Source organism: Podarcis tiliguerta (genome assembly GCF_965153285.1).
Source record: "Podarcis tiliguerta genome assembly, chromosome: 3".
NCBI lineage: Eukaryota > Metazoa > Chordata > Lepidosauria > Squamata > Lacertidae > Podarcis > Podarcis tiliguerta.
In genome coordinates, this window is record NC_139536.1 from 112,924,687 (window position 1) to 112,950,726 (window position 26,040).

The 26,040-nt window shown below is 40.5% G+C and overlaps 1 protein-coding gene across 4 annotated transcripts in view; it reads right to left on the reverse strand.

The window, feature by feature from the left end:
* MEIS1 (Meis homeobox 1) overlaps positions 1–26,040 on the reverse strand; it is a 150,320-nt gene that overhangs the window by 25,038 nt on the left and 99,242 nt on the right. For all 4 annotated transcript variants that reach the window (XM_083435398.1, XM_083435395.1, XM_083435396.1 and 1 more), the window contains one exon: positions 8,784–8,860. In XM_083435398.1, coding sequence (XP_083291524.1) covers positions 8,784–8,860 — 77 coding nt within the window. The remainder of the gene's footprint in view (positions 1–8,783; positions 8,861–26,040) is intronic.

A 26,040-nucleotide genomic window follows, 5' to 3' on the forward strand; every position in this document is an offset into this window, starting at 1 on the left:
ATCAAATAAGGGTCTGAATTTGGGTTGCATCATGCCAGATACTTTAAAATACCACAATGATTTACTTTCAAGGAGCCTGTGAATTAGAATTTTTTTTAATTTCATTTATGAATCGCTTCCTATGAGGCATCCTGAAGTGCTTTACAATGTAATACAAAAATATATTAAACAGTTACATACATAAAACAGGTAAAACAACTGTATGTGCACACACGCACACACAAACACAGAGTTTTTTAAAAAAACAGCACCACATACATCAAATCAAGTCAAGTCCAATCCAAACAGGTACCAACTGGTAGATAAGCAGATACCTAGATAAATGAGATAAAGTGATATATTTTTGAAAAGCTACACGCTTGCATGGTAGCTTTTTAGTTTTGGATTTTGTTTCACAGAGCAAATATTATGTGGCATTATACTGCCTTTTATATTATCATGCATTATTTTCTCCATCTGCCTTTCTTGTTTCCCCAGCCCCAGTTCTTTCCCCCGTCTTTTTTTACTATATTGGGAAAACAACCCATAGCTAAATGTTTAAACAACATCTGTAAGGGCATTATTAAATCATGCCTGAGCATGGGAAAAAAGCAGACCAACCCTTGAAACATGACGATCCCTGATTGATTTTAGATTGCTCAAGTCGGAGAGTATAATTTGGGAAGGTTTTAACATTTATAGCCAAGTACTTGTGTTTATTGTAACTTTGATTGCTCATAAAAGTATTCATGTTATCACACGGATTCGCAACTCAGCATGTCCGCTTAACTGTAACATAAGCAACAGCAGAGTGATCTAAGAAAGTCAGATGCATATTTAACCAACCTGCCTGGTACTAAAAATTTAACCTGAACTGTCGTTTAGCCCTCAGATCCTGACTGTGCATAGTGACAGCAATCTCCTTTCAGTACTTTCCCATGGCAGCAGCAGGAAACCTCAGACCCAGGGGCCAAATGCAGGCCTCTATTTGGCCCTTGGAAATCTTTCCAGCCTACACTCTCTTCAAGCCACACCCTCATTGAGTGCTTTTGCTTGGCTGGATGTGTCCTTGATTCCTCTTGCTTGCTTGAAAGTGTCCGTGTGTGTACAGAAATCTGACTTTCACACAGGTGGAATGTAACCTACTTTACAAATTTAAGAGTCATGCGCATTGCTCTACCAACTTTTGCATATACCCCACCCACCAGTGGAATGTGGCCCCTGGAAGTTTTCTCACAAGGAAATGTGTCTCACTGGCTGAAAAAGATCTCCCTCCCTTGCATTAGGAAGAACAATTGCAGAAGTATCACAGCATCAGCCAGCCTTGGGAGAATTGAAGATCGGGCTTAAAATTTAGCAAAGTAAAATGAAAAGGTGCAGATTTCTCTGGATGCAGTTCACCTCTGGCATACTGAAATCAAGCTACATTAGGGGTTGTCAACCTGGTCCCCACTGCCCACTCGTGGGCGTTTCAGGATTCTAGGTGGGCGGTAGGGGGTTCTACAGCACAAGCTGAATCCTCCTTCCATTGAGCACTGGTGGGCGGTAAGGAAATTTTGCCATCAAGAAAGATGCATTAGTGGGCGGTAGGTATAAAAAGGTTGACTACCCCTGAGCTACATGATAATTATAGCCAACTCAAGTGTTGTGACAAAATCCAGGCTGGAGGAATTCATGGCACCTGCTTTTTGCAGTGGCTAGAATTATCTGAGAAAACGGACAAGATGTGCAAGACAGCAGGCTCACCACATTACAAGTCCTGCACAAGTTGTTGTTTTTTGCTACAAGGTTCCCCAGGGCAGGTTCCTTAGATCCTGGGAACAAGCCAAGGTTGCCAACTTGAATAAAATGGGGGGAAGGCAGGTAAGCCCCACCCCACATAATCAATCACATGATGCAGTGCATGCACACCATCTGAATGGCAATGCCCATCAACTTGGGGTGGGAGCGGTGTTCCCCTCAAATATTTTATTGGGGGTGACAAAGACCCCTCAGTCCCTAGCAGCTGGCTCCTACGGACCAAGCCACTGTGCCAGCATGCAGAAAGCAGATTGTTAAGAATAAAAGCAGGTTATGAGCAAATGAGATATTAGTTAGGATGAAAAAGGTTCGTGAGGAACTAAATTGTCATCAGCGTGGTCTTGATGGATTTAATACCAAATATATGAAATATCCATTTGGATTATTGATAAAGAATCAAAGGCTAGGCCTATGAGTGTTCCATTTCTACCACCTCCCCATAGTGCTCACTAACATAAGTTTCAGAAGAAGCTCAAATTCCAGGGGCAAATGCTTTGTGGCTCAAAACCACTATGGTTTCGTATTGTATGATTTTATTGATTTCATGTTATTATTTTCAGGTTTTACTGCTTAGAGGTTTTATCTTCTTGTACATAGAAAGGTGATTTTCTAATCTCTAGCTGTAATCTTAAATTATAGTATGCTGTTTATAATCTTAAATTAAAGTATGCTGCTTTTTAAAATGTTCAGGATGGTGTTGGTTTAGGCAATCCGGAGTAAAACCAATGCAAATTCTCATGTCCACTGAATAAAACAACAAGGATGTTCTCAGAAAATTTAAGTACATAAGCAATATTAAACTTAGAAATATCCGAAATATGATACAAGAAATCATGTAAACATTTTGAAGAAGCATTATGAAAAACTCTTTTTTGCAGAAGCAACATAAAATCTGGTATTCCTAGTTTATTTTCAGTATCATGCTACCAAGACATGAGTTTGGGTTTTTCATACACATTTCACATATTCCCACATGTTGTGTTGCTGCCAATAATTCATGACTGATCTACACCCAGGCTGCCCTTCAGCATTTCATTTAATCTCTGCAACGATGATTTACAATGACTCATCATTAATACAAAAATGTGTGTTAACAAGTTTTGAAAGATCCAAAAAAAGGAGACATTTCCTTAGAGTTGTGGCTGAACGACTTATGAACTAATTGAATAAAGAGAAAGCAAACCATAAAGGATAGGTTAGCTCTCCCCTAGTAGCAAACAAGTTTAAGGAAAAAAAATAAACTTACAGAATAGCTATTTGTATGCATATTATTTCCACAGTCCCTAATCTTACATATAAGACTTTTCACTGTGTCCAGTTATTTCAATCACACTTAGGAGCAGTCAAAGCAGCCCAGCATCATCTGGTGGATAGAGACCTCAGGAGCGATTCACAAACCTAGGGCACTGTGTGCTGCTGACCTGACATGTCCTTTCCCCCTCTGCACCAGTGCAGGCAACTGCTGAGCCCTAGCAGCGCCCAGGCATGGCTAAGATCCAGACAGCAAACGCCTAAGTTGTCCCCAGCTGCTGCAGGGGAAGCACCACAAAAGTTTCCAGATAGAAGAGAAGAACTGGCATGTTTAACAGAGCCTCTGGGCTTTGCTCTGTCCCAATCCCAGGGCTCAGTTGATACCTCAGTGAGATAGAGTTGCATCAGCTCAATGTAGCCTGACCACAGTTCTCTCTCTACGCCTGTTTCACCCCTGTGCTATGAAGCATGTGTTCAGAGCAGGTGGACATAGATTTGGCCACAGGAGCTACACATTTCATGTTCCTAGACTAGCAGCAGGTAAAGTTCAAATCCCACTTGTGAGGGATCTTGGGCATCCCAATGTCTCAAACTTGGTCCTCTATTAATAAAACAACAAGGTCATCTTCAGGGATTTGTTAGGCATTTCACGTCACATATAGCAGTGTTATACATAAATGACCAATAGTAGTTATCTCTTCCTCAAATGAAATTTTGGTTCACTTGTTCCTTCATTCCTCATATCATGCCAGCTATTTCTGAAGCTATCATATGGAAGCCTACTGAGTATGTCTTTGATTTTGTTTTTTTGAACTAACAGTGGAATCAAAACAGCAAAATGTCACCCCTGATACACTCAGGCTTTAAGCACATGCTTAATTAATTCTCTTGTTTTGAACCACTGTGGTGGGACAATAAGCAGTACAACCCAATTGCAATTCCATGGGATAGTTCTCATGTTCTGTTTTCATCCTATGTGCACTCTCTCTTTCTCTCTCTCTTTCTCACACACACTCACTCACTCCCTCACATACATTATAAATACATACCTGAAACAATGCCAAAGTAAAATGCTTCAATGATAATAAAATTTACACAATGGTTTAAACAGTTGAAAGACCATCACATACATTATCTTGTAATCCTTACAACAACCTGCAAAGTATGTCAATAGCATTATCCTCATTTGCAGATGAGGCTAAAGCTGAGAGAGATTGGATTGCCTAAACCACCATACAAAAAAGTCAAACCTGGAACACCTTGCAAGTAAAGACACCTAAATGTATATGTGTATACAAATACAGACACACACAAATAATACACCTATATTTTTGTTTTACAGAAGTGATACTCATCTTAAGTCAGGGGGCAGGAGGTAAAGGGGCTCAGGGACTGTTTGTAGACTGCAGAAGTCTGATTCTCCGGCCCCCATTTTAAGAGCCTGAGAGTCACTGAGAGGGAGGGGCTGGCCTTGGGAAGGTTGTTGCAGAAAGACAAGTGGATCCCCCAATAAGGAAACAGTAGTGTGTTGTCCAGAACCACAGCACAGAACCCACAGGCTCTCAGGAGCTAGCCAAAATAATTTCAGGGGCTAGATGTGTCACACTGACAGCATTTTGCTGCCAGCAGGCCCATCCCTGTTCAGAAACATCCTGTGTCATTAAAATGCACAAATTACATTTTAGGAAGCTATCCTAAACCACATCTGTTCCCCCCAGGATATTACATGTTAGTCATACCCACCATTCGTAATTGTTGATAAAATATTATCTATGTTTAAAATCTATTCTCACAGGCTAGAATCATTCACAGGCTCCACCTTGCAAGGTTCTCAGAATGTGACTTCTAATAAAAGCTGATATAAACAAATACACGGAGAATATATACTTCTAGGCCAGTCTAGGAGGATGTCTGCAATGGTTAACAAGCAGAGTCCAAGAAGCAGTTGTAGGCAAGGATTGACGTCTTATCCAAATGAGGCGAACAAAAAGGAACACAAACTTTGGCTAAAGACGTGCAGGCAGACAATAAGAGATGCAAAAGAAGGATTTGTTAAAAATATAAAAGCCAGCAATAAACAATTCCTTAAATATCAGTAAAAGAAGACTGGCTAGAGAGACGGTTGGTGCTTTGGATAACAAGATAATCAAAGGAGGAGCATAAACAAATTACAGAGAAGTTGAATGAATCACTGGCATCTGTTTTTACAGTGGAAGATATAGGACTGATCCTGCCTGCACCAACTTTCACAGGGAAGGAGTCTGAGGAACTGAGGCAAATAGTGGTGAAGTGAGAACAAGTGTTAGGTCTGACAAAATAAAAAATGACAAATCACTGGGTCTGGAATGGATAGCATGTGAAATTGCTGATCTTCTAACAAAAATATCTAAATTGCCCCTAAGCTAACCAACCTGAAAACTGGAAACTGGTCAATGTAACACCATTTTTTAAAAAGGGATCACAGGGGATCCTGGAAATTTTAGGCTGGTTAGCTTAGCACAGGGGTCAGCAACCTAAGGCCCGTGGGCCGGAAGCAGCCCGTGGAGGTAGTGTGACCAGCCCACGAGCCGCCCCCCAACTGAGCTGCCTGCTCGCGCCCTGTGCTAAACCAGCGCAGCGCAGCGCAGTGCAGCACAGGGGACTCACTTCCGTGACACCGAAAATCACATCTACGCAGATGTTGAAAATCACAGACACACGGGCGATCCGGCCCATGGAGGGATCTCCGCGGGACTGATCCGGCCCAGGCAAGATAAACCTTTCTGACCCCTGGCTTAGCATCTGTTCCAGGAAAACTAGTGTCTCACTGAGCAATATAAAAGCAGAACTAGGATGGCCTCTGCAAGGGTAAGTTCTTTAAGTGTGTAAACAAGCATATAGAGGTGATCCAGATGACATTATGTTTCCGTGCACTGCTCTGGTTTCGCCAGAAGCGGCTTAGTCATGCTGGCCACATGACCCAGAAAAACTGTCTGCGGAAGCGGACAAACGCCGGCTCCCTCGGCCTGCAAAGCGAGGTGAGTGCAGCAACCCTAGAGTCGTTCATGACTGGACTTAATTGTCAGGGGTCCCTTTACCTTTACCTAAATTACACATATATGCTCATGGGGTCAACTGACAGTGACCAATAAGGAATGAGACTTGGTATTGTAGTGGATAGATCAATGAAGGTGTTGACCTAGTGTACAATAGCTGTCAAATTCCAGGTTAGAGATCATCAGGAAAGGGGTTGAAAACGCAGCTGTGACTATCACAATGCCATTAAGCAAATCTTTGAATACTGTGTACAATTCTGGTCACCTCACCTCAAAAACTGTATCAAAGAACTGGGAAAGTCTCGGAAAATGGCCATCAAAATGACAGAGGGGATGAATCAACTCTCCTAAGTGGGAAAGTTACTGCAGTTGGGGCTTTTTCTTTTAGAGAAAAGGCAAGGAAGGAGAAATGAAAGAGGTATATAAAATTATGCAGGATGTGGAGAAAGTGAGAAGAAAAACACTTGTCGTCTTCTCACATAATACTAGAACTTGGGAACCCAATGAAGCCTTATACTGGAAGATTCAGGACAGATTAAAGAAAGTACTTTTTTACACAGCTCATAGTCTATGGAATTCCCCCCCCCACACACACACAGGTGGTTGGCCACCATCTTGAATAGCTTTAGAAGAGGATTTGACTAATTCATGGAAGATAAACTACTTATATGGAAGACAAGGCTACTAGCCACAATGAGCATGCTTCACCTCCACTGACAAAGGCAGTAAGCCTCTGAACCAGTTGTTGAGAATTGCAAGTTGGAAAGAGTGCTGTCCGACTGAGACAATGGGACTTGTAGTCCAACAACATCTGGAGAGGGCCACAAGCTGGCCACCCCTGTTTTAGACTTTCAGCAACATATTTTAAATATCCTTGTGCCATTCATACTGTAGCCACATGTTCCTACTATGGTCATGATTCAACCAAAGTTAACTAACCTCCACTGAGTTCAGTGAAATAGATTTTAGTATGTGATTAGTTCTTGACTTAAAATAAAGGGGAGGTAAATGTAGCTTCACCTCATCTGGACTGGGTCCAATTTTGGGGCCCACAGGCAAGCAAACCAAATACATTTCTCATAATATCAGAAGTATACACAACCTGACCCCAGTTTCTCTTATTTGCAAAATTGCGAACAAGATTGAAGGACAAATGCACTAAGACACAGAGGCAATATACATTAGTAAATCTGCATCAAGTGTGCTTTCATATTCTGATGTCCCTATTAGTGATTAATACATATATATATTCTAATTATTTGAGAATATTTAAACATGGTATTATAAAAATATATCAGGACGTGCAATTCAATATACAAAGCATTCTGTGTTTTTCATTATTCAACACATTTAAAAGGCTACAACAAATAGATCTCCCATGACTGCTGTAAGGTCACAGAAATTGATAACCCTTACAAGCTATATTATGGGAGTCTGCCTGTGTCTCACAGATAGTGCACTTTGTGAATTAATCCTCTGAAGGCAAATATATTGTAAGTAGCTTGTTATCTCCAAAGTACTAAATTGAAGAATACATGGGATTATATTGACAGAAATTACATTTTCTGTAATGGGGTTTAATATATCTGAAACGTCTCCCATCGGTCCCTAGTCACACTCTGACAGAGAAAGGTTGGTTAATGCAGGTGCAGTAAGGCATCAAAACCAAATTTATTCACTAAAATGGATTAGGCCATGTAATTAAAGCTTCAGCAATATTAATCTCTGACACTTACTGAATAATATAAAATACTTTTGTCTAGAAACTGGCCCTCTCCCATTTCTCCTCTCCCCTACCCCACCAGGCTTTGAGCTTGCTGTGGACATTTTCTGGATATTACTTCAAAGAGGATAAGGTTTCCACATCGTAAACACTAATCAAAAAATATTAGGACAATTAATTAGATACACTTAATTTTACACCGCATTAGATTTCAGTATGCTTCAGATATAAGCCTTGTTCTGGTATACTGTGTGAAACCTGCATTTCTGTGCAAAACATATGGCAATACATTAAATCATTTTTTTAAAAAATGGTGATCTTTTTGCTAACTTAGGACCCATGTAATCAGAAACAGCAAAAGCTTAATATTTTTAAGGAGACTTTTTTTTTTTGTTTCTCCCAAAGCATGATTTTGGGCAGATTTGTTTCAGGTTGTTCCCTTTTAACCTAATGCTGTAAAGCAATTTTAGAACCAGCTTTCTCAGATCATGGGTGTGGTCCCATGCTCGGTTTGCTTAACTTACATTGACTTTAATGGGATTTAAACAGCTTGTATGCTGTTTCACAAGAGCCGTGAACACACTTTAATACAAATCAAGCCAGAATGAACCGATGACTATAGAAGAACTATAATAATGGTTAGTTTATTTGTAATTTCCTAGCAATAGAGAAATTGACTGCTTGAAAGGTGACCTAAAATAGATCCATTCTAGCCAGGCAGCAGGCGCCACACAAATAGTTATGCATTGAAATCTAACTATTTCCCAAGTTATGAGAAAGCAAATATCTATAATCCTGAAGGAGTAGAAGAACCCTGAAGGAGTAAAATAACTAGTTCCCCTAGCTGAAAACATCACTGAGGCGATGCTGGTTTTGTACCCATAAACTAGCAAAGAAACGTAGGCTACTGCATCATCTCAATGCAAACCATTAGCTGCAGGCTGCCAGAGGCTGGAACACTGATTGTGTGCAAACATTAAAGCACAATTACTTACCAATTGTTCACTTGAAGTATTGTGAGCCCCGTGTCTTGTGCCAACTGCTTTTTCTGTTCTTCTGAAGGGTAAGGATGCTGTAAGATACCAAAGTATATGTACATAAATATTATATATACATACATTAAACGATAATTTTACCAGCTATCTTAGTTGAATCGTAAAAGTGCAGTATCTATAATTAAAGACAAAAATGCTGAGGTGTGTCACTCTCATAATTATTAATGGGCTACTACATCATATAATTAATGGCAGTAAAAGACAAGCCAATTATAATGATTAGTGAAGTGTAGAAAGAGCTGCTTAGGATACAAGCAAGTACTTTTGACACTGAGGGAGGGTAGTTGCAACAGTAGCACAAAGTTCACACTCCTGTTTGAGAGAATTACACACGTTATCATTTTCTGTATTTTGCACAATACTTGTTAAAAATATATGCAACAGTCCATACTCTGATTTTATACCAATATGAGGCCTGCATCTTACTGGCAAACATTAACTTTGCTTATGAATTTTGTTCTAATGAACCAACCCAGCTACCAACTTTTGATAAAAATACTTGTGTTTTATGCACTTAAAGTGTTAAGGCTCAATTGTCGTCAAGAAGAAGTGCAATCATTAACTCAGAAATTCAACTTCTGCTGTGAGGATTTCAGCTTTCAGTTTAGAAAATGCCCTCGCATCACATTATTTTACTTCTGCATAGCTTTATGCCGTATTTATGCATGGGGCTATTAATCATTTGATCAAACTGGGACTCCTAAACGGGGGTTCACGGACCACCAGTGGTTCCGCATTGTGTCTGTGGGTCTGTAGTTGACAATGGGAGATGGCATATCCTTCACAATAAGTATACATATTTATTTTATATATTTTATTGCTGCTTTCATTTCTTATATGTAACTGAAATAGCAATGCATAAAATGATACACATACATACATACATACAAATGCAATTAAAACTATATAGCATCTAGCCGAGTGCATTACTACAACAGGCAAAAAATTCTTTAAATGGTGTAGCAAGACCCTTATCAATTTTGAAGTGATGCATTGAGTTGGGATCCACTGTATTAAAATATTTCTGGACTTTCAGTATAAACACCACCAGACCAGGAGGCTCTCAGAATCAATACTGACTAATCTATTCTGGCCCACTTCATTAAAAACAGGAATTCAGCTCACTGTAATTTAGAATGCTATTCGCTGTAATCATAATTCGCAAGACTTTCAAAATAAAATTAGATAGTGATTGGGAGCTTTCTTCATGTATTTCCCCCAAAATAAATCAGTATTGTGGGTCCCATAAACATTTCAAATATTATCTGTTCCATTACTGCTCCGTATTATTTGTTCCATATTACTATCCCAAGTGATTTTTTGGTGTTGCCATGGCTGTGATAATCAGTGCACTGTGTGTCCATGTACTTCTGCTTCATATCATACATAATACATTTCTCTACATCATCCTGGGGTCACATACCTGGGAACAGTTTGCATGAAGTGAGGTTGGGAAAGTGAAAATGACAATGTGAAGCAAGTGGCAACGATACCCCTGTGCAGCCACATGGCAGGCATCAGCAGTGAACTGAGTAAAAAAGCATTTGCTGGGGCCTAAGGACTGCTGTATGAGCCACTATAGAGCCCCACTAACACCTTCCCTGTTATTGCACACATGTGAAGTGATCACATGTTATTGCACACATGTGAACAGTGATACCCATTAGCCAGCCTTTGGTTCAACACATGCAGGTATAGTTTCCATAAATATATATTAAATCAGATTCATTGCCCTGGAAGCCCCTTTCCCTAACCTGCATTGGTTACACACTGGGAAGAGAAAGCGTATTATACTTTCTCAAGGGCTTCTTCTTTTCCACGCATCCATGAGCAAAATGAAGAGAGAGAGAGAGAGCCCACAGATAGCCTCTTGCCCAAGGGCCCACAAAATCCTGAACAACTTCGGCTTTGGAATTTACTTCCAAGACAAATCCAAAGCCTAGTAAATATAATGTTGCAATGTGGGAGAATCGATGTGGAGTCAACTAGTAAGAATAAACCAGACTGGGGAGGTGCTCTTAAACTAGACTTTAGTGTTTGACAAAATTAGAAAGTTACTCGCAAATGGTTTTTTATAAAACCCTCAATTTCAAGTACCATTGTAACTTAACTAACACTTTCAACATCAACTAAACATGCCGAGAAATGGTTGCTTTTATATTTTACAGAAAGAATGAAAGAATGTGGACATTTTGGGACTTTTCACTGTGTTTATGCCTGTTCTGACTCTACAATTACAAACAAGCGGCCAGTTACAAACAAGTGGTCTTGTGCTATATCCACCTTACATTTTGGTAGATCATTTTATAAAATGAACCTATGCAACATTTTAATTCTGGCCATTCAAATAGTGAGGGGCCTTTGTCCTAATTATACCTATGATTGCAAAGACCTACATATTAGGTGCACAACAAGGTAGATCTGGTGGTATTTACTCTGCACTATGAGGGTTGAGATCCTCCATCTACCCTGTCTGTCAGTTACAATGGCTTTCTAACACCTTATCTGGGGATGTGCCATCATAGTTGACTGAGAAATGCCTAAGACTGTATTCTTGTGAGTTGGTTCTCGGACTCTCTTCTATCAGGATCCGTTGTCTCTACCTACTTCTGTTCTGTAAAACACTTAGCATAATATGGCAGGTAATGGACTCTGCTTCTAGCACAGCAGGAATAATCCCTCCAGCTACATCAATGCAATGCTTCGATATGAGTTGCTAGGTTGTAGCCTTGCCAGATTGTGATGTTACACACTGTACTATCACTCTAGTCAGGGAAGGGCCATAGGTCAGTGGCAGAACATTTGCCGTGCATGCAAAAGGTCCCAGATTCAGTAATCAGTATTCCCTAGCTAAGACTGGGAGGGATTCCTGCCTAAAGCCTAGAAACCCACTGCCAGCCAGTGTGGGCAGTACTGAGCTGACTGGGTATACTGCGGGTTCCTGTGTTCCTAGACATTGTGCCTTTTCTGATAATTTATGTAGGGATACAGTAGCTCTCAGAATTGTTTTTCACAACAAATTACCCTAAGTAACCTCTAATGTTGTTTTCAAATGGTTGCTGTTCAGTTTGTTTACCATTTTGTTTACTTAGGTTTAACTCTTTATTACTTCGATGTAACAACGAACACTATTTCTCTTTCTTATTTTGCTTTATACCTTGCATGTGATCCGACTTTACGTAACCAAGCAAGCTGTGCCTAATTCTATGCAGGAGCAAGAATTTTTAGCACAGCCTCAAGCTATGGGGATTGAGAAGTCTGTCGCCAATAAGCAATTTTCAATTGTTCTGGACTTTTAACAAATAGACAAGAACAGATAAAATTAGCCATTAGAATAATACAGCTACTGTAAAAATAAAAATAAAAAACACCAATTACCAGAAGCATCTGAAAAAAATATGTTAAACTATGGTATATTTATGGTCATCTGATTCTTCACCCCCACCCCCTCTGGTTATTGGCTTAGTGTAGCAAAAAAATGTTCAGTTTCATGAAAAACCTATAATTGCTATAATCACATGAAAGCCATGACTTCATGTAGATAATCTCTCCCAGAAAAAGTTCACAATGAGGTTGAGTTGAAAAGAATTACAGTATGTTTCAAATACCTGAAAAATTATGAATCTCCATTATAAGCTTTCTGCAGATAGCATGAATGATTCATTATAAACTAAGAATAAGAAACAAACAAACCAACAACCAACAACAAGCACCATGGCAAAGAATCAACTTGCCACAGGCTAGGCTGCTGTAAAAACATTCAAAACCTTCTTATATTTCCACCCATGAGGCTAGTAAGGCACATGCTACAGGCAATAGCAGACAGAGCATTGCAACAGAGGAAAGAGTAAGAACCTGATAACTGTCATTTTAATAAAATAATAAAATAGGAAATTCATTTTCCACAATTGCTGACAATTCTCTTTTAATCCTTTTAGCAATAACCACTATCTTTCCACAGCAGCATCTCATACATTTTTTTAAGGAACAAAAAAAACCCTTGAAAACCAGTCAATAATTAACATAAGCACTGATTTCGGCTAAGAAGTATACTTATCACCAAGATCACTTGGGGATATGAAAAGAGATTGGGCCACTGCTCGATAAACAGTGACTTGAGATCTTTACTTTTGTTGTGTACATTAGCCTCATACCATTATCTCTTAAAAGCTTAATTATTTGCACACAATTGATCAAGATGGGAATTTGAGAAAGGATATGTTCAAGCCTCTGGGAAAGCTGTAACACATTAGGAGAGCAAACAAAATTACCTTTAGATCTTACAATAAGAATTAACGATTAGGACCACATATAGGGCAGAGCAGTAGCCTGAGCTATTCTTTCTGGAGTGTTTTCCATTTGATCTGCATTAACACCTCCAAATGAGTGAAAGCCATAAAACAGTGATTATGTATGGTGAGGCTTATGCTCCCTTCCTAGAATCAATCCAGCACACATTTATATTGGAGGAATGCAGCTTACCTTTCATAGCTAGGGTCAAAGGGGGATGGGAAGAGGCTCAGATTGCAGGTAGGCATATGAGCAAATTCAGACCAACCAGCCTTGCAATAGGATTTTGACACAAGATCTATTGTTTTACAAAGCTCTTGCATGTTTATGAGGGCTGTAGTTAGCAGCAATATGCTGCTGCTACTATACCAAACAATAAATTCAACAAACGTATTCTTCAACCTTATAAAGATAAATCCAATGTGTGGATTGCTTGATACCATTAACGTGTTTTAGAATGCATCATATTCAATTGCTACATTCAAGAAGACTAAAAGAATACTAAAGATGTTCTCAGGGTCGTACTACACATAATGTACAAACAACTGTTAACTGTATTCAAATGGCCCTTTTTGAAGAGCAAAAGCTGATTTTGCTGATTGTAGGCATTATTATCCCCTTTATTGCAGAAAGGGAAATAAAACTGATAACTACTAGCCTCCAATACACTTAGTGAGGTCATGGCAGAGGCAAGATTCGAAAAGAGGATTTTCCAGAAAAGAAAGCCATCACAGCTCACCTCAATATTCTACTTGAATATTCTACTGACTGCTATTAAGTTTTCCAATTATCTTAACCATGGCTAACATATCGAGAGCATCTTCTTTTTCCTGGATGAATTCACTGTCCCTTCCCTTTACAGGTAGGTAGCCGTGTTGGTCTGCCGTAGTCAAAACAAAATAAAAAAATTCCTTCCAGTAGCACCTTAGAGACCAACTAAGTTTGTTATTGGTATGAGCTTTCGTGTGCATGCACAATTCTTCAGATACACTGAAACAGAAGTCACCAGACCCTTATATACAGTGAGAGGGTGGGGAGGGGTATTACTCAGAAGGGTGGTGGGAATGGGTGATTGGCTGATAGGTGTGGTAAACCTGTTGACGACTGTTAACAACTGCAATTGGTCTTAGAGGAAAAAGCAAGGGGTGAGATGGATAAGAATCCAATGTCTCTATTCAGACCAGGTCTCTCCATGGTTTTAAGTTTGGTAATAAGTTGCAATTCAGCAACTTCTCTTTCCAGTCTATTTCTGAAATTCTTTTGTAATATGACAGCTACTTTGAGATCTTGTATAGAATGTCCTGGGAGATTGAAGTGTTCTCCTACTGGTTTCTCTGTCTTGTGATTCCTGATGTCAGATTCCTGATGTCCCTTCCCTGTTCAACATTAATCATGGTGCAGTGCTGTGTCTGTACTATGCTGGTCTGTCTTCAGAGACTAATGGAATTCGAGCGATTCTTGGGAGATTGTCCCACTGATGTCACCATGATGTCAGGTGACCAAACTTCAAAGACAAGACTGGGGGGGGGGGCCCTCTTGAGTGGAACCAATCCTAGTGGGTCTTGCATTTAATGAATTTTTAAAAAGGAGTTTAATATAAACTCCCACCTGCCAAGGAACTAGCAGGAGCACACCATAATACTCCTAATTGTTGCTTTACAGCCATGTATTTACTTGCCCCACAACTGATATCAAATCTTTGGGTGTCAAGGGAGTCAAAGGCTACAGGACTGCAGAGAGAAGCTAAATTAATTCTTCACATCCGTCTTCACAGTGAAGGATGTAGGAAAGATCACTCTGCCTGAGCTAACTTTCTTAGGAGGTATGAGGAACTGAAGCAAAAAGTGATGAAAGAAGATGAGGTTCAAGGCATTACTGACAAATTTAAAACTGTAAAAAATTACTGGATCCCTCAAAGAGTTCTTAAAAAACTGAAATGTAAAATTGCTGAAATTTCAACAAAAATATGTAACTTGTCCCTAAGGTCACCCTCCATTACCTGAGTACTGCAAAACAGTTAATTTAACACATTTTTTTAGAAAAGGGATCCAGGGAGAATTGAGATAATTACAGCCTGATTATATTAATGTATGTTGGAAAGCAATATTAAAGATACCAACTGCAATTTGAATCTTAGGGACAAATTCAGATACCCTTTTCCCCAAGTGCCAACAAATGAGGCGCAATAGATTGCTATAGAAGAGAAAGCCTTTTTAGTGGTGGCACCCCAGAGTTTTCATTATAGTTGTACGCCATCCCAATATCTCTGTTATATAGTGTCCTATAAATACTGTAAATAAATATTCATTCAGCCTTTAAACAAACAAACATAACATAACATAACATCATAACAACAACATAACAACAATGGCCAACATTTAACCAGATTTTGAAAAACTGAGATAATCCTTCCCTCTTCCCATGCAAATTTCCCCCTCCCTTCCCTTTTCCATATTAGCTATACAGGCAACAACCAATTTACACATGGCAAAAACAGTCCTAAAAGAGCCCAGAAAGGGCAAAAAAGGTCCAAAAGCAGAACCTGGCAATACCACAAGCCTTACACTGACCATTGAGGCCTATGGAGAGTTGGAGTTTGAGCGTGGGGGTTTGGAGGGAGCGAGCGATTGTTGTGAAGTTCAGTGGAGTTTGGTGTCTTGTAATACTGCTGGGTTTTTTAAAGGGGTTTCCAAGGGTTTCCTGAGGTGTAGAGGGTGTTTGCAAGCTTTTCCAGTGGTGTCTGAAATATACACCATTTCATTTAAATGTGAGGTGCTTCTGAATGTAACCCCTGTGCAAATAGGGAGTTGCCTGTACTATGCTGTACTATGGAAAAGGGGATGGAAAATTTCCATGGGGGAGGGAGGAATAAGAGAGCGAAGCATTAGCCCTCTGAATGCTCCTGATCTTTTAATCATGAATAAGAAAAAATATATATATTTTGCATTTGGCCTCAGTTGCAGCTGTATGACTATATTTCAAGCCACTCAGTGATTGCCCAAATAAAAACTACATTAATGTAATTTCCCAACAATATGCAGATAAGGCAGGTATTCCGGTTCTCCAAGGTAGCCTATGAGAGGCTTAAGGAACAGGGATAGCAAAACCTTCTCTGCCTTCCTGCTCAGTGCCACTGAAGTAGTGGGAGGCAACTACTATTTGCGCTCAATGCTTCTATTTCTGTTCTGCAACATAAAGTCCCTATGCTACCCGCCACAGCATTCTGAATTACAGCAGTAATTTTAACACTAATAAAGAAATCAGAGTGACAGAAAAGTGTAATTTTCTACTATGCATTATTTTTGCAGTTTAATACTATTACTTAAGGAATTGCTACCTTGACATGAAGGTATTTTTAAACAGTGTGGTTATTTGGTCTAATCCGCCTCCCGCCCCAACACTTTACTATAATCAGTAAGCAAAGCAGCAATCAGTAAAAATGCAGCAGGGCTATATTCAGACTTATATCTTTATCCCACTGTTTCTCCAAATGCACTCCTTTCACAAAAATTTCCAGCAAATGTACATTTCAGGATAGTGGTATATTATCTTTTCCATCTTGATAACCAAGTGGCAATAACATTCCCAGACCTAATACCTTGCCCAGCGCAATGCCTCATCGTTATGGCTATAGAATATTTGCAAGCCAGTCCATGGGAAAACTGTTGCTATGATAAAAATCAGACTAAGTTATCTCCTTTCAGACTCTAGGTTAATAATTCCTTTTTGGCACGGAGCGGCTTCTTTGCCCAAGCTGAAAAAACAAAAAGGAGCTGCAAGTTGTAGTTTAAAAGAATGAAAGCAAGCATTGGAACAAGCGACCTAACATGAGCAAGACTGGAAAATGTTAAAAAAAGGAAAGCCCTTCATTGAAGCAGTGTACTGGATATGGTGGGGAGGAGCGTTTAGTAGTAGCATTTTTTTGGTAAGAGTTCTGCCTTGCCCACAATAAACTTAACACATTCCTAGAATATGGTTTGGAGATTTTTGTTACATGTCTTTTTACCTCCTGTCACAGCCTGCATCCCCAATTAGGATTTTGAAGTATACATAATTATAAAAAGTTAAAATGGTTCTCCTTCCTCCCTAATTCTCTTGTTTGAATGCTGCTGTTTCAGCAACATTGCAAATATTAACATGAACTGACTAGTGTTCTGTGTTCAATTAAAACATTCACAAATTTGAAGCATGCTATTTTGGAAATCAATGCAAATTTTCATCCTGCTTAATCAAAACTTCTTTTGCTCTACAAAGCAAAAATAAGGCAACAATTTTCTTCATGGGCTTTGCATTTGGAGTGTGTAAATAGTCTAAATTATGTTGATACAAAATACATTTATGCCGTTTTTAGAAACATCACAATGCTTTCTTACTCCTCTTTTCAGCTTTATGAATTACTTTTACTGTTTGAGTGAAACCTTTTCTGTCTCCTGACTGCATATTATCAAAGAGACACTTTGTGCCTCTCATTTGCATTACAAAAGCAGGGCATGGTGTAGTCTAAGAACATAGCTTGAATTTATAGTAGTCGAGTCCTTGCATCCCCACACATGCTGGAATCAAAAAGAACAACTGGAGCAACTGCAGTGGCAAAGTAGTTCCAAAAATGTTTGGAACACTGTAAGTGAAGTCACAAGATTTCAGCCTGCTTTCTTAATTTTCAATTAGCATCATTTGATGAGAAAAACCTATAAAGAAAAAGGCAGTTGAAACCACAGCTTGCTGTTCTCGACCCTGACCCCCACCCACACAAGCCAGTATACTGAAAGGCCTGCAAGATGCACTTTATATTATGTTGTGGTCCTGGCCATGTAGATCAAAGATGATCCATTAAGAAGATGTGTAATTAATTCTTAGAAGAGGATAAACTGTCCACCCAGGAGAAAGTTATTTATTTATTTTATTTATATCCTTGCTGTCTCGTGGCTAAAGTGACTAACAATTCAAAACCAGTGAATAACTATGAAATTCCAAAGCAATAAACAGACAGACAAATGGACAACAACAGAAATAGAGGCCGGGGCGACATATGCAACCAAATGTAGCCCCAACAAGGCAATCCACTCAGCAGGCAGATCAGTAGGCACAGCCCCACTGCAGTAGCAAGAGGGTGAAGCCAAACAAATGGTCAGCTGTCAGGCTTTAGCCAAGCATCTAAAAACACTCTGTGTTGAGGGCAAGCAGCCCTCCTTAGTGAGTGCATTCCATGAAGGAGCCACTAGAAGCATACCAAAAAGACGCTGCTCCATAGCCAGTGTGCACACACATGCCAGACTCCAGTACCATACCCATAGCAGGGAGTGATCCCTGATGGAATATTGTTGCTTTCAAGAGACAAAGGAATGCAGCAATGAATTGACATCTTCCTTTCAGCTTGCTAATCAGAACAACAGAATCTCTCATGCGATGCCTCCAGCAAGAGGATGCACCGAGTGGGGCAGAGTAGAGCCTGTAAACTCAAAAGTTGAGCTCCCATAGTCTTGCAGAAACCGACTTCTATTATAAACCACCTAAACACGTCCAGGGAGTCAAAGACATTTCTACAACCATTTTCATTCAAGTCCCTTCATAAGGGACGGCTGGCTGCTGGATCCAGTCAAAGACCCATGTAGTCCAGCATCCTGTTAGACTCTCAGTACCCAACCAGATGGGGGACGTGGGTGGCACTGTGGGTTAAACCAGAGCCTAGGACTTGCCGATCAGAAGGTCGGCGGTTCGAATCCCTGCGACGGGGTGAGCTCCCATTGCTCGGTCCCAGCTCCTGCCAACCTAGCAGTTCGAAAGCACCCAAAAAAGTGCAAGTAGATAAATAGGTACCGCTCAGGCGGGAAGGTAAACAGCGTTTCCGTGCGCTGCTCTGGTTCGCCAGAAGCGGCTTAGTCATGCTAGCCACATGACCCGGAAGCTGTACGCCGGCTCCTTTGGCCAGTAAAGCAAGATGAGTGCCACAACCCGAGTTGGCCATGACTGGACCTAAAGGTCAGGGGTCCCTTTACCTTTACCCAACCAGATGCCCATTGGAAGCCTGCAAACAGAACCTGAGTGCAACAGCACTCTCCCCCCCTTTGGATTCCCAGCAAGGGGCATTTATTCAGAGGCACCCCCTCCAACAGTGGCGGCAAAACATGGCCATTGTGGGTAGTCAGGCAACAAATGTATTGGACTAGCCCTGAATTGCAGCAGGTATCATTCTTGAAAAACATACTATCATTTGTGAAAATTAGCTCAGCTGATCTCATGAAGATGCTAGAAAATACTGCCTTGAATCTCCCTAACTATTATTATTGTTATTATTTGACAGACTAGCTTGCTAGCTGTGTATATAGAGGGGGAAGGGAAAAGGACGATGAATAAAAGAGGAAGAACTTCTTCTCTGCACCCAACATTTTGTCTCTGACTGTAAAATGTAGTTCATGAGAAAAGCTTAAAGAGGGCTGCTTTTGCCCTAAGATTGCAATCTGTATCATGTTACAAATTGGTTTATTATGCAATTGCTTTAATCATCTGAACAGTTTCGGATGATCTGAAATCAAGATGGAGCCTTTTCAGTTACTACAACTGACTTTGTATCAAGCCCCCATGTGTTGAAACCTGATTGGCATTTTCCTGTGCTATGTGACTTGTGAAGTATTTGAAAAGCATTTAACTACCTAAGCATTAAGTGACATACCATATTTTGTTAATCCAGTATCACAGTAATTGCACTACATATTAGATTTAACATTTTATTATATAATACAGCTCAGTGATGAACCTTCCCTTTCTGAGATTCAAGTTTTATGATGCTTTACTAATAACAAGGAATCCAAGGGTTTCCAGTGGAACAGTCTGTACATAAAGTATATTAGTCTGGTGTATTGGAGAAGTGCACCTAAAGGACATGAGAAATTATATTTGTATCATAGTACAAAAATAGAGATTATATGCAAGAGACTAGCAATGGTGTTACTGATCTTCCAGTCCAATTATACCTACTATTAAAATGAGTTTAAACTGAGTGTTTAATTAAACCAAGTTTTTTCAAAAGAAAGCTACCTTGGGACCTTGAAAGATATTAATAAAAATATACAGAAGGAAACTGTCCTTCCCCAAACTAAAACTGAAGAGGCCCTTAACTGCTATAAAAGTAAAAATTCACAGAGCAACTTAATTCCATAAAAGCATCTGTACTGGTTTTAGTCAAAGTCTGAGACAGATTTGTTGAGGCAAATATTTCCTAACTGAAGTCTAGTTCTTTGCTAATACTACAATGTTTTATCTCATTTAAACAGTTTTTAAGCAGGTAGTCTTGGATATGCATCACCATCTTTGGTAAAATAATAGCAGCATGGGCCATAGCCCTCCCCTTTCACTAGCTTCTGTTTATTTTTCTCTGCTTTCCATCCAACTCTATTCTTTGCTGAGTATTTCGAGTTTCCTTCTTGGGTAACAAGCTCTTGGGCATGCCTCATTGGGCAACAAGATTACAGGAACCTAAGGATAAGGGTGTGCACTCAGTTCAGCTGGTTTATGTGGAGCAAATACAATCACAGGCTTAAAAAGGAAACATGGATGGCATAAATCCAATATGGACACATTCTCCAATTCATTAGTTTCCTTCTTCCTTGTGACGGACAAATGCAAGTTTCTGACACTCAGAACTGCTTCATTTCTTCCAACATGGATGGATTACATAATGCATTATGTGTGGGACTGCCTTTAAAGATGACCTGAAAGCCCCAGCTACAGCAGAACTCAGTTGCTAGAGTTTTGACTTGTATACACAGAGTTGTTCATACTGTGTTACACCTCTCTTGAAAGATCAGCAGTAGCTACATTCTCATCTTCAAGCCCATTCAGATTGGGATCTAAATATCTAAAAGAACGCCTCTCTCCCAAATCATCCTGTTCATATCTTAAGAGCTACAGCAAGGCTGGCCATTAAGCTGCCTCTCAGCCTGCTCTAGCTCACGGAGTTGTAGTAGGGATTAGCTGAGGAGGGGGAGAACCTTGGCTACCACTTTGAGCTCCTTGGGAAAAAAGATGCGATAGAAACATAATAAATAAAACAACTTATAAATGAATTGTCCATCAGGGCAAACGACCCCTCCAACCTTAGCCTGCCCTCAGTGTGCTACCACTTGCTTGCCCTCCTACTTAACAACAAGTCCAGGCAGGAATGCCAACTTGGCCCCGCAACGGTGGGTGCCCGGGGCCATGGGTGCCATGCAGTGTGAATAGCCCTGGCACCGAAATTTGTGGGTGCCTGGCCCATTCATGGGGAATTTTGTGGGTGCTCAGGCACCCTGGGCCACAGGGAGTTGGCACCTATGAGTCCAAGGAATGGAAGTGCGTGTCATTTGCTTCTTTCTTCATTTCAGAAGTATTCCTTGGGATAGCTCAGTCAGTAGAGCACGAGACTCTTAATCTCAGGGTCATGCGTTCGAGCCCCAAATTGGGCAAAAGATTCCTGCATTGCAGGAGGTTCAACTAGATGACCCTCATGGTCCCTTCCAACTCTACAATTCTAAGATTTTGTGACTCTATGAACTCAACAGGGATGAGGATGGGAACCAACCAGAACTAGTTGGCTCTGCCTAGCACTGGCTCTGGCTCTGGCTCCTGTTGGTCTTCGTGCCTTCTGAGCCACTAGTCCCAATGGGCATCAGACACCACTGGAGATACATTATGCTTCTACAATGGAGACAGCATTTTCTGCTGTAGAACTCTGAATTCTGGAATTTCTTCCCTCAAAAGGCAACTTTTCAGTGCCAGGTGAAGGTTTTCCTATTTAACTAGGCATTTTGGGTGATTTTGCTTGTTCTGCTTTGGTCTTTAGTTGTTTCAGTTTAAATTTCTTTTTGTCTTATTGCATATTGTTATGTTTCTTTGTTTGCTTTAAATTATATTTAGTTTGTACACAAACTTTTTCACACTGCTCTGGAATCTTTTGATGAAAGGCGGTTAATAAATATTTTAAATAAGCAAAGACAATACACATGGGTGGTAGGGGGGGGCATTGTATCCAGTAGAAGCTTTGCCTTGGAGGAAAGTGCTTCTGCTAATGCAAATTGGGGTAGCTGATTTTTGCCAGGTACCCACTGCCTGGTCCACGTGCCACAGGCAGAGGAACATTCTGGCACCATTTGAAATGTTAATAAATAAACACTTTTTCTGATTCCGACATATTTGTATTCTAGGAAAAAGCAATGAAGGGCTCCTAAGTTTAGCTATGTAACAGTATAAAAAGGGTTTAGGAAGGAAGAAAGGAAGGAAGGAAGGAAGGAAGGAAGGAGCGAGCATGGGGGGGGGAATTAGGAGAATCAGAAGAGGTTAAAGAATAGGAGCTATTTTGAAACTTTTGTCTGCTGGCATCATTACAAACCCTCAAACAGTACAACCGCTCTGCCCACAATTAAATATTCACCACCTCTCTTTGATGAAGGGTAACATACATAAAAAGAAAAAGAGAGAGTTAAATATCTAGCAACTTGGGGGGGGGGGGGGAATCTTCCATCACAGAGAAAGCAGCATTCCTGTTCCCACTGTGCCCAAGGAATCTTGCTTGGAGCTGGAACACATTCTCTGGCGTTTATTTTCCCACTTAAATTACAGTGATGGTGTAGCCTCATCTCATTAGAGATCATTGTCCCCAGTAGACAGTTGTGTTTATGGGGGATTCTTGCTGTTCCACACCTGCTGCTCAGGTTGCTATGTGATAAAGACTGCATACAAACAGCAGTCTTGAGCTTGCTGGACTGCAACTGATGAGCCCAGGCTAATTCAGGGGTGATTATGTAGTTTACTGGACCACTAAACCTCTTTAAGCTTGTAATTACTGCCTATTTGAGTAAAGAACATTCAAAAGCAATTCACTGCATCATGCCTGCCACAGCTGGAAGCAGGCTGCCAGCAGTCTGCAGGGACATTAAAATCTATGGGGACAAGGATTCAAGCACAGCTAGTAGGCACTAACAGGAGCCAAGTGTACTCACATTCTTCCTCACCTTTTCTGACCAAGCATGCTATTAAAAGTGCCATGAAAACTATAGATAAGCAATAAAGATGAAAAATAATGGTGCATAATGGAAATAACTACTTTTTAATGAACCCCCCTCCCCCTGACAACAGCCTACAGGAGAATATTATCGTATTCTTATCCGGCAAAGTTATTTTTTAAAACACCCTTTTTTGAGGAATAAAGTAAAAGGGGAGGTAAATAGGTAAAAGGAAGGATATGCTCAAGGACTGGAAGCACCTTGTATTAAAATGCATCTTCCCCAAAGAGTGGACCTTGTTTTCATTGCAAGGTGAATGCAGTATAAACTCCTGCTTCGCCCTGCCCAACAATTTATCTATACAAATAACTTCCAAATGGACATTATGCTTGTGGAATTCATTTTCATATCATCAGCAGTACCCAAGCCCCTGATGTTTATTCACACTGTTTTCAGAGATTCACTGACTCACATCAAAGGCCGCTTCACACTTGAGCCAGGACAATTGTGTTTGCCAGAGCTATGCCAGTATTACTCTGGTGTTTCTTACAGGAAATATGTAAAAGGAAAGCAAACTTCCTAAATGCTTGAGGTCACACACTTGGTACTTCTGATTGGCCACAGACCCTAGCTCTCAGTCCAAAGACACAAGTTTATCCTTCATACTTTATGTATTTACTACAGGCTTTAATATCATTGTTGCAAAATCTGTGAAGTAGCTCCAAGGACCACATTATACTAGCAGGGATGGATGCTTCACAAAGAGCTGCTGTACCCTTTACAGGCATGTAGGCCAAGAGAACTGCAAAAGGAAAAAAAAAATGGTAGTTTGTACAAAGTGATTTCTACCACCTGCCTCTAGTTCTGTGGGAACACAGAATGGAATACCATACCATATCATATCAATATTGCTTAAATAAGAACAGCAATCTCCCAGCATGTTGGTGCTTCAGTGAACATGGAAAGCATTCCATGTCAAACCAAAAGGGTTTTTTGTTAGTTGAATTGGGGAAGTACTAGTCTGTTCTCACGGTCTTAAACATTTCTTGATAATGATAATGGTATTCTTTGAAAGAGGTCAATAAAAGTGCCTCTCTTTCTTAGTGGAGACCGCCTTTTTAATAAGAGCTGTAACTGGGAGTCATGATACTCAGGAAAGGGAAAGCTGGGTTAAGTTCGATATGCACTCTGGTCTTTAGTAAAGATGATTTCAACAAGTTTTAAAGAACTATTGGAAGCAATGGGCAGAAATACTTGAGGAAGGAGTTAAAGATGAGCAGTAATTTTTTAAAAGTGAGATGCTGAAAAGCAAAACTGCAAACCATTCCAGTGAGCAAAGAAAATTGGAGGCACCTAAAGAAGGTGGAGGGACGCGGGTGGCGCTGTGGGTTAAACCACAGAGCCTAGCACTTGCGGTTCGGATCCCCGCGACGGAGTGAGCTCCCGTTGATCGGTCCAAGCTCCTGCCCACCTAGCAGTTCGAAAGTACGTCAAAGTGCAAGTAGATAAATAGGTGCCGCTCCGGCGGGAAGGTAAACGGCGTTTCCGTGCGCTGCTCTGGTTCGCCAGAAGCGGCTTAGTCATGCTGGCCACATGACCCGGAAGCTGTACGCTGGCTCCCTCGGCCAATAAAGTGAGATGAGCACCGCAACCCCAGAGTCAGTCACGACTGGACCTAATGTTCAGGGGTCCCTTTACCTTTAAAGAAGCTGGAGTGGAGGAACAAGCAGGTCTCGAACTCAGATTTAAAGCAGCATAAATACGAAGTTGGAGGCATAAACCACCAAGGCCAGAAAAGCAGCCAGAGCTTGGAAAGTGCCAGGAGGGCTAAAGCACAGAATAAACCCAAGAGCTCCCACAAGATGTGAAAAACGAAAAGGGTTTGGTTTCTTAAAGAGCAAGATGAAGAACAAGGAGCGGTACGTTTGCTGCATAGAGGATAGAGAAGTGTTAAGGCGTGACAGAAGACATAACTGCTGGACTCCTGCTATGGCTCAGCCTTTTCCTACAAGGGTAATTGTGTTTGACCTGGCAAAAAAGTAGACCAAATGATGAAGGGAGGGAGTTATAAGCCACGTTAGGTAAAGTGATGGTATGGGAGCACCCAGACACACTAAAAAGTCTTCTGAGTCTCACAAATTGCATACTAGGACACTAAATGAATTTACAGAAGCAATCTCAGAGCTTCTGTCTAGATTTTTTCAAAGATTCTTGGAGAACAGGTGGTGATATGAGGCTGAAGACAGAGAAATGTTCCCACCTTCAAAGAAAGGGGGTTCTAGACAAATATTGACCAGTCGGCTGAACACCAATATGCCGAAAGACGAAGCTAGGATCCCTGTGCCCTTGGCAAGGAGTTGTATCAGCGCCCCTTCGAAAAAATCACTTTACTGCAATATCCATATTAGAAATTAGTACATTTTATGCAATCCAAGGACTTGAAGCATCCAGAGTAAGGGTGAGGCAAGGAGGAAGGGCATGGAAAAATGCATGTCTTTGTACTGCAGTGCAAGAAAGACTGGAAGCTTCTCTCGCATTTGATCTCACCATGACAGCAATGGTGTGTTGCCACACACATGTACATCACACACTCCACAGTCTTCGGCCATAGTCTTTGGCCGCCTTGCCATTTCTCCTACTGCTCAGATTCCAACTCTTGTCTAAACTCACAACCTTACACAGATAACTTCAGACAGATTTCTGGGGTGATTTTTGAGGCCCTCAGTGGGCGTGTGCCTCTGTGGAAAGATTTAGAACATCTGAAAGCAACCCTGTATTGGGAATTTTTTAATGTCAATGTTTCACAATTTCTTATGTGCTGTAAGCTACCCAGAGTGGCTGGGGAAACCCAGTCAGATGGGTGGGGTATAAATAATAAAATTATTAGTATTATTATTACTATTATTTAGAACAAATAATTAAGCAGCCCT